At 44.1% G+C, this 9,611-nt stretch overlaps 2 protein-coding genes across 3 annotated transcripts; both read left to right on the top strand.

Moving 5' to 3' along the window:
* The first annotated feature begins 4,100 nt into the window (after positions 1 to 4,100).
* On the top strand, positions 4,101 to 7,462 carry LOC119285485 (pentatricopeptide repeat-containing protein At1g08070, chloroplastic-like). Of its 2 annotated transcripts, XR_005139499.1 has the most exons (2): positions 4,101 to 6,170; positions 6,282 to 7,462. XR_005139499.1 is itself a non-coding variant. In XM_037564768.1 (1 exon), the coding sequence occupies exon 1, from the start codon at positions 4,162 to 4,164 to the stop codon at positions 6,103 to 6,105; it is 1,944 nt and encodes a 647-aa protein (XP_037420665.1). In that variant the 5' UTR covers positions 4,101 to 4,161; the 3' UTR covers positions 6,106 to 6,222. The 2 variants fall into 2 exon arrangements, 1 of the variants encoding a protein (XP_037420665.1); XM_037564768.1 differs by lacking the exon at positions 6,282 to 7,462 and having other exon boundaries at positions 4,101 to 6,222.
* A 190-nt stretch (positions 7,463 to 7,652) lies between these two features.
* LOC119288796 lies at positions 7,653 to 9,280 on the top strand. Its single transcript, XM_037568334.1, has 2 exons — positions 7,653 to 8,336; positions 8,478 to 9,280. The coding sequence occupies exon 2, from the start codon at positions 8,543 to 8,545 to the stop codon at positions 9,116 to 9,118; it is 576 nt and encodes a 191-aa protein (XP_037424231.1). The 5' UTR covers positions 7,653 to 8,336; positions 8,478 to 8,542; the 3' UTR covers positions 9,119 to 9,280.
* Positions 9,281 to 9,611: the final 331 nt, after the last annotated feature.

The following is a 9,611-nucleotide window of genomic DNA, read 5'->3' as shown; positions in this document are numbered from 1 at the left end:
TTGCAACCCCGAGGTGATGTTTTTACCGGAGACGCACCTCGATAGTTATCCGACAGAATGTCTGCATAAGAGATTGAAGATGGATCAAAAACTAGTTAGTTCGAGCAATGGTAGAAGTGGAGGCTTAGTTCTTTTCTGGAATAATAATGTCAATGTTCAGAGATTATCTCTAGATCCCATGTTCATTGATGTAAAGATAGTGGATAACAATAATAATAATTTTGGTTGACATTTGACTGGGATCTATGGAGAGTTCAGGTGGGAAAACAAACACTTAACTTGGTCGTGTATGAGGCAACTGCATCAAGCGCATACTTTACCCTATCTCCTGGTGGGAGATCTCAATGAGATCATGTACTTGCATGAGAAGGAGGGTGGCAATCCACGACCACCCCAATATATGCAAGTGTTTCAGGATATTGTAGAAGAATGTGCCTTGCACGACCTTCGATACATTGGTGACCAGTACACTTGGCGTCGAGGAAGAATACGGGAAAGACTTGATAGAGGCCTTGTAAATTATATGTGGACCTCCCAATTCCCTCATGCGGCATTGAGGTGGAGTTTAATCATTCGGATCACAGACCTCTTCTGGTGGACACTGACTTCTATGTATAGCCACCAAGCGGCACGAATACACATGTCAAAAGATTTGAAGCTAGATGGCTGAGAGAGAAGTTATTCAATGAGAAAGTGATGGAAGCATGGATGGAGGCTGCAGCCGACCCAAACATAACAAGCATACATGAGAAACTCAATAAGATGCATGCTAGCTTCCATGATTGGGATCAGAGGGTTCTCAAAAAACCAAAAAAACGGTTACATAAAGCTTAAAGGGAGCTGGAGAGAGTCATGGTTGGCCCTATGTCAGATGAGAATGGTGAAAAGAGGAAAGAGCTGACAGAACTAATTGAATATCTGTTAGAGCTGGAGGAGATCCAAGTTATGCAGCGATCTCGAGCGACTTGGCTGATGAGCGGAGACCGCAATACTGGGTTCTTCCAAGCATATGCATCAGCGAGGAGAAAGAGAAATTTTGTGAAGAGATTAAAGGATGATGGAGGTAATTGGCTTGAAGGTATGGCAGAACTGAATTCACATGTTTTGAACTACTTTACGCAACTTTTCTCGTCTGAGATGCAGCACACAAATCTAGAAATCTTATAGAAGGTTCAGCATAAGGTAACTGACCAAATGAATAGCTTCTTGATGGCACCTTATTCAGCCGAAGATGTTAGGATGGCAGTGTTCAGTATTGGAGATATAAAGGCCCCGGGACCTGATGGCCTTCATGCCATTTTTTTTAAAATACTGGCATATTCTAGGAGATGAGATCACAAAGGAGGTTCTTCATGCAGTTAATTATAGGGTAATCCTAGCTGATTGGAATGAAACCATGATTGTCATGATACCAAAAACTGATGGTCCTGAACTGGTAACACAATTCCGCCCTATAATTCTTTGCAATGTTTTATATAAGATTATTTCTAAAATGTTAGCCTTCCAGCTAAAGACTATTTTGCTGGAGATCATTTCCCCTACGCAAAGTGCCTTTGTCCCAGGAAGAATGATCACTAACAATATCTTGATAGCATATGAGTGTGTGCATAAAATCAAGAACAAAAGGGCTGGTCAGACAGGATTATGCGCTGTAAAATTGGACATGCATAAAGCATACGATAGGGTGGAATGGTCCTTCCTCCATGATATGATGATGGCACTGGGTTTTAATGAGCAGTGGATTGAGCTTATGATGGCGTGTGTAAGCTCTGTTTCTTATAAAGTCAGATTCAATTCTCAGGAGACGGACAACTTTAGTCCAACAAGGGGTATAAGGCAAGGGGATCCCCTCTCCCCATATCTTTTCCTTCTCTGTGCAGAAGGCCTTTCCAGTTTACTGCAGTATGAAGAAGAAGCTGGTGGCATAGAAGGAGTTAAAGTGTGCAGAAATGCACCATCAGTATCACACCTACTTTTTGCTGGCGATTCTCTAATTCTAATCACAACGAATGTTTTAAATGCAGCTTCCTTACAGCATGTTCTGGAAACCTACTGCCAAAGTTCGGACAGTTGGTGAGTTTATCAAAATCTAGTGTGTTTTTTAGTCCAAATACTCCTGCAGCTTCAAGAGCTGAAATTTGCCAAGAACTGAATATTGATACGGAAGCACTCTCTGATAAATATCTTGGGTTGCCTGCTATGGTGGGCGCAGACAGGAGTGATTGTTTTAAACACTTTGTTGAAAGAATCAGAGAGAGGCTCAAAGGGTGGATGGAAAAGATCCTCTCAATTGGTGGCAATGAAATCCTTATTAAGGCAGTGGCACAAGCCATCCCAGTATTTGCCATGTCTGTGTTCAGTATACCTAAGGGCATTTGCAAAGAGATCACAGACTTAATATCCCAATATTGGTGGGGAGATGATGAGGAACACAAAATAATGCACTAGTTTTCTTGGTGTAAATTATGATGCCCTAAAAGTGATGGAGGGATGGGCTTTAGAGACCTACACTCCTTCAACTTGGCAATGTTATCAAAACAATGTTGGAGACTGATCACTCAACCGGACTCACTGTGCGCTAGAATTCTGAAAGCAAAATACTATCCAAATTGTACCCTTCTACAAGCCATTTTAAAAAATGGTTCATCTTTTACTTGGCAAAGTATCATGAAGGGCCTAGAGACCTTCAAATTGGGATACATTTGGAGAATTGGCACGGGTGAAAATGTAAACATTTGGTCTGGCCCATGGATCCCTGCCAGTCCGGATAGAAAGGTGATCTCTATACAAGGTCACTCTATCCTTACTTTTGTTGCGGAGCTCATCGATCCAATTTCTGGCACTTGGGATGAAGATATCCTCCGTTCAAATCTTAGTCCAGTTGATGTCAACAGGATTCTGCAAATACCGTTGAACACCAGCTCCTTTGAGGATTTTATAGCATGGCACCTAGATCGGCGAGGAAGTTTTTCTGTCCATACAGCATACAAAGTTCAACAGACTCGATCTTTTGGGCCCCGTGCAACTGCCCTGGCACAGCCGGGCAGGTTGTGCTCCCCGGCAATATGGAGTATCTTATGGAAGCTACTTATCCCACGTAAAATTCAGATCTTTTGTTGGAGAACTCTTCATGGAATCCTGCCGCTAAAGTCTATACTCACTAATAGACATATCGGTTCAGTGGGAGCATGTCCTATCTGCCATAGAGAAGCTGAGGATATTAAGCATCTAATTTTCGATTGCTTTCATGCAAGAGAACTCTGGAATCGATTGGGCATCATGGAAATTGTTGAGGAGGCAATGGTGCTAGACCGGTCCGGTTCGGTCGTCCTTGAAAATCTTTTCTTAGCTGATCCGAGACCACTGCCATTAAAATCGAACCTGGACATCAAGCAAGTTTTAGCGGTGGGAAGATGGTATCTATGGTGGATCCGTCGGCAATATACCCATAATGGTACACCTCCCCCGGTCTTTAAATGGCCTCTATCGGTTCTTGCTATTACTAATAATTTTCACCAGGCTAATGAGAAGAGGAGTACTCCTGAGGAGAGATGGGCTAGACCAGATATCAAATTCATTAAGTTGAATGTGGACGCAGCCTACTATATAGATGAAGGTGTGGGCGCGACGGCTGCAATGATTAGGGATGAGAAGGGCATTTTCTTGGCGGCACAATGCATCTTCATTCCCCATGCAGCTAGCGCAGTCTCCACCGAGGCAAGGGCAATGAGAGATGGTCTGGCGTTTGCAAATTCCTTGGGCTTTCCTCGGGTTGAAACAGAATCGGATTCCTCAACCGTGATTGAATCATGTACGGGTCAAACGATATGGTGGGATGAAGCAGCAGCAACTTTCGTCGAGTGTGTGGATCTATTTTCGTTGATCGGGAAGGTCAATTTTAAACATTGTTCACGCTCTTGTAGCCAAGCAGCGCATGTGCTAGCTAAGTTTAGTTATTGTATAATAAGTTTTTTTTCTAGTTGGACGGACGAGCCTCGTTTCCGCATTTGTGAATGATGTTATTCCTTCTTTTATTCAATAAAGCTACCCATGATAGCTTTCTCTAAAAAAAATCGACTGACAAATAGCGTACGCGCAAAAAAAAAAGTTCGAACCTGCAGCTGGTGGCGTTGCTTCCCCTTTGCCGCCGTAGCGCCGGCCATGCTCACGGTGTCTCTCCTAGACGCGCAACTCGCTCGGTGCTCCTCCGCGCGCCATCTCCTCCAGATTCACGGCCAGTTCATCGCCTCCGGCCTCCTCGCCGATGCCTTCGCCGCCAGCCGCCTCCTCCTCTTCACCTCCGCCACCCGCCTCCTCCCGCTCCCCATCCACCATTCGTTCCGCCTCCTCCGACTCGTCCGCTGTCCCAACGCCTTCTCCTGCAACACGCTCCTCAAGGCGGCCCTGCTCGCCGGGACGCCGCACGTCTGCCTACCACTCTACACCTCCCTGCCAACGTCCCCCGACTCCTACACCCACCCCATCCTCGCCGCCGCCTGCGCCGCCAGGAGGGACGTGAATGAAGGCAGGCAGGTGCACTCACACGCTATCAAGCACGGGTTCGGTGATGATTTGTACCTCAGGAACGGCCTGATGCATATGTACTCTGTTTGCGGCTGCCTCTGGGACGCACGCAGGGTGTTTGACGCAGGTCCCGTGTGGGACGCTGTTTCGTGGAACACCATCCTGGCTGCGTACGTGCATGCTGGGGATGTCGATCAGGCGGTTGGGGTGTTCGCACGGATGCCAAAGCGGAATGCCACAGCGGTGAGCTCCATGGTGTCATTGTTTGGGAGGAGGGGTATGGTGGACGAGGCAAGAGGGGTGTTTGACGAGGCCGATTGCAGGGATATTTTCACGTGGACTGCCATGATTTCTTGCTTTGAGCGGAACAGCATGTTTGCAGAGGCGTTGCACATGTTCTCCTGCATGCGTCGAGAGATGTGGCCTGTGGACGAGGCGCTGATGGTCAGCGTGGTGTCCGCTTGTGCACAGTCGGAGGTGATTCGAAATGGGGAACTATGCCATGGACTGGTTATCAGGGCTGGCCTTTGTTCGCTGCTAAATATTCAGAATGTGCTGATCCACATGTACTCATGTTGCCTGGATGTTGTTGCAGCATGGAGGTTGTTTGACAGCGGTGACTGCTTGGACCAGTTCTCCTGGAACTCAATGATAGCAGGCTATCTAAAGAATGGTCATGTCGAAAATGCAATGACATTGTTCAATGCAATGTCTGACAAGGACAATGTTTCTTGGAGTACAATGATTTCTGGTTGTGTGCAGAATAACCAATCGTCAGATGCACTCGCTGTCTTCGATAACATGCGAGCCCAGGGAGTCAGGCCGGATGAGGTTACTGTTGTTAGTGTTATATCTGCATGCACTAATCTGTCTGCTCTGGAGAAAGGAAAGTCGGTGCATGATTATGTAAGGCAAAACAAATGTTACATCAGTCTTGTACTTGGGACTAGCCTCATTGACATGTACATGAAGTGTGGATACTTGGAAGCTGCAATGGATGTTTTCAACATAATGGAAGAAAAAGGAGCACCTTGCTGGAATGCTGTAATTGTGGGGTTGGCGATGAACGGCCTTGTGACAAAATCCCTTGAGATGTTCTCAGAGATGGAAGCATCCGGCACTGCCATCCCGAATGAGATAACTTTCATCGGAGTTTTGAGTGCTTGCAGACATGCTGGCCTAGTTGAGGAGGGCCGCCACTTCTTCAAGTTGATGCAGCACAAGTACCGAATTGTGCCAAACATCAGACACTATGGATGCATGGTTGATCTTCTTGGACGTGCTGGATATGTTAAGGAGGCTGAGGATCTGATTGAGAGCATGCCCATGTTACCTGATGTTCCAGCATGGGGTGCATTGCTTAGTGCCTGCTGGAAGCATGGTGAAAATGAGGTTGGAGAAAGGGTGGGCAGGAAGCTTGTCAATCTGGATCCTCGCCATGACGGATTTCACACTATGTTATCTAACATATATGCTAAAGAGGGGATGTGGCAATCAGTAAATGACCTAAGGGACTCCATGAAGCAACGACATGTCTCAAAAGTTTCAGGATATAGTGTCGTTGAAATGTCTCATTCTTGAGATTCTAGCAGTTGATCGCACCTCAGATGAAAATCTTAGATAGGTCCAAGTTGAAGCCTTACAAGGTCATGAATGGATCTTTACTTATCTGCGATTTGTGCTTCTGACTTTCTATCATCGTGTGTATTTTGATAAGCCTGTTGTTCACTTCATGTTTCCTCTATCTATGCTTGCAGATTCAAATAAAAAATTCACATGGCATCAGCGACCAAATTATTTATCTTTTAAACTTTTACCAGAGTCAGGCAGAACTTCCTTTCTTTCCTTATTTCTTTCCATGATATCCATCCATCTGGAATACTGAACAGGGAACAACACACGCCATGGTCAGGGTTCCCTTATTTTTTATTTTTTGTTAGTCGTGTACCATGGTGCAAGCAAATGAATATCTTTCTCAAATGTCAAATGCAATGCTAAACTTACCAGGGTAAGTATAAAAAGAAGATATAACCGGGATCATGATGATGGAAAAAGAAAGGAAGAGCAAGGGTAAATTAACTATGGGGTGGAAAGGTGATACAGAAAAAAGGCTTGTAATTCTTTTATCGTCTGAACAACATGTATTGGAAATGCTCAGAAAAAGATTTGTGGGTATTTTTTTCTTCATATAAAGGCCATATCTAGGCTAATTCCTTTCCAAGCTACACATATGTTTATTAGGAAAATATGTTTTCTTCACCATGTTCAGAATTGTTACGAAAATGTGATACCATACTGAACATATCTTATTTGTGTTAGAGGAATACAATTCCATTTGGTACCAAGAATATTTGATTAGGAAGGGAGGCAGAATAAAAGTTATTGGGTATGCAGGTTCTAGTGGTTCTAGTTGAGGTTTACTAATTTCACATAGCTATGGTTACTAATTTCACATAACTATGGTTAATTTAATAAAGTAATTTCTTAGAACCTTGTAGTTGTAAAGGGAAATGAATTAGAGTCTTATTGACTGATAAAACAAATGTGAGAAGACAATTCACATGTATTGACTTAAAAATTTCTCATATGCTTGTTGCGAGATCATGTGAGTTGCGAGATCCACCTAGACAGAGTCACATTGGACCTACTAAATTATAATTGTAAGACTTGAGGGGACATCAATAAATGGACTAAGTGACCGATCTTTTTACTGTTGGGGGTTTCCCTACAGTTTTCTGGTGAAAAAGTGGACTGACTGGTCTGCTTTTAAACCAACTGAAAATATTGCTGGATACCCACTGTGAGTTCCTGGCACATTACTAGAAAATACGGAACAATTCTGTTTTTTCATATGAGAAGAGATATTATGAAGTAAGCATCACAGTCGAGCATGATTTTTCTTTACTTTGATCAAGTCCTAGGCTCCCAGGTAGTTAGTTACCGTCAGTCTATACTAAAGGGAAAAGAATAAGTCTCTTTGACCGATATAAACAAATGGGGATAGTACTATTCATGTTTGTTGGCTTCACAAAAATATCACATGCTTGTTACAAGAACTAACATGAACCATGGAAATTGTGAGATCCACACTCACAGTAGACCTGTCTCGAGGGGATATCTGTGCACGACTAAGTATTTTTGTTTATGAAAAGGAGGGCAGGCCCCCAGCCTCTCCGTCGATCGATGCAATCTGTACATGACCAGCTGACCGGTCAAATTTAGCCGGAAGTGCCGCTGGATATCGACTGACGGTTCCTTTTACGTGGCTAGCTTTTTAAGATGAGAAGAGAAAATATGAAACAAGCTTCACATTTCAGCATTTTTTTTTGTTTGCTTTGTTGAAGTTCTGGCTAATCAAGGTAATATATGCTAATGGGAAAAATAGTTTCATTGAACAATAACAGAACAAATGTTTGAAGATGAGGATCGTTTGAGTGGGAGAAATTGCATTATGATGACAGATCTATTTACACGGCCAAAATAATATCATTATGATGCTGATCCACGTGTATGGTGCAAGTCAACTCTGCCTGCCAGACGTAGAGATCTAAGCCGAAAAATTGGACGATATTCAGTGCCTTGGAAATACATATAAAAAATCTCCAACTTGGAGAAATAGAAAACAAGATCTTAGTTGATGCGATGCATGGATATGCTGGCAATGGCATCAAAGAATCTTGAAAGGGTGTCACAAAACAGGACACTATATCATGGCATGCAATCCATCGCTTTCGGCCAGCCACGCGGCTTTGAAGCCACAACTGCTCACAAAGGGAAAATTCAATAATGCGTTGCCCTCCACAATCCAGACGGTAAGAAATTACCACTGCAGTCTTGTTTCAATTATTTCATGAGTCCTCTAGTCCATTGAATGTGAATATTGTTTCTCTTGACATGATGATTTTTTTTTGTATACCTCTGAAGATGACAATTATATATTTACATTCGTTCAGGGACAGAACTTTTTTTCTGATCAACAAGAGATGGAGGAGACAACAAATACAAGAATCTATACATAATGGACGCAGAAGCCGGGGAGAACGCTGGTGAAGCGGAACAGATAACAGATGGCGATTGGACTGGCACACACACACTGCCAATGATCTCGGAACAGAGACTGGATCGTGTGTTCTCATCAAACCATGACAGGCCTGCAGATGCGCCGGAGCGCGACCATGGCCTAGACCCCGGGTACTTCGTTGTTACGTACTTGGTAAACACAATCGACCGCTCTGTGGTGAGGGTAATCCAGAGTGGGTATGATTTCTCCAGGCACGTGAACCATCCAGTCTTCAGTCCAGATGGGCAGAGCATCGCGGTGACATCGGACCTTGCTGCGGTGTCCACTAACCCAATGTCGCCTCCAATCTTCTTGCACTCGGTGAGGCCCTATTGTGACATCTTCACCGTTGATATCGACCCTGACGACATGGAGGAGAACCAGGATGTGGAGAAGTTTGCCCGTGTCACGCATAACAGATACGAGAACTCCACTCCTGCCTGGTCCGTGTTCTCGACTCATGACCCGCATGCACAGTGGAACCTCCTTGTCATGGAGGAAAGTTACACCCCGTCGTGTCCGTATGCAAATTGACGGAGGTGAAAGTTGGCACATGACAGGCCAGATAGCGTCCTGAAAAAGTTCTGTTTCTTGCTCGTTTGGGATTCATTGTTTGAGATGTATCTGGAATTTCTGTTTGGATTGCTGTTGAACATTTGCATTTTACACATTTCATCTTGATGTAATGAGACTTCAGAGTTTTATACGAGGATTCTGAATTGAGTACTCAGACAAGTTTCAGAGAAGTGTTCGTTTTCATCACACAAGTACAAGTGGCCGTAATGATTTATTTACATAGAAAGGGGTTCAGGTTTTCGCGGGGGTGATTTTCTGGGGTTTGTGGCTCTGGTAGGAGCCAGCAACCATGGATCCTCCCCTTCCTAGGACGTAAGATTATCTGGACGTCAAAGAAGCGGGAGGGATGCTTGGTTTTCAGTACACATTTTGTCTTGTTTTCCGTTCTGGTTAGTGTGGTAACAGCGATCTGAGGAAGTACCTGATCTGAGAAAGAAGTTGCCTGCTCTGG

Source organism: Triticum dicoccoides, chromosome 4A (genome assembly GCF_002162155.2).
Source record: "Triticum dicoccoides isolate Atlit2015 ecotype Zavitan chromosome 4A, WEW_v2.0, whole genome shotgun sequence".
Classification (NCBI taxonomy): domain Eukaryota; kingdom Viridiplantae; phylum Streptophyta; class Magnoliopsida; order Poales; family Poaceae; genus Triticum; species Triticum dicoccoides.
The sequence above is the reverse complement of the archived record's forward strand: the minus strand, read 5'-3'. Positions and strand labels throughout refer to the sequence as shown.

Excerpts from the sequence above, each read along its gene's own strand:
- LOC119285485 (XM_037564768.1), top strand. The coding sequence starts at position 4,162 with ATGCTCACGGTGTCTCTCCTAGACGCGCAACTCGCTCGGTGCTCCTCC.
- LOC119288796 (XM_037568334.1), top strand. The coding sequence starts at position 8,543 with ATGGACGCAGAAGCCGGGGAGAACGCTGGTGAAGCGGAACAGATAACA.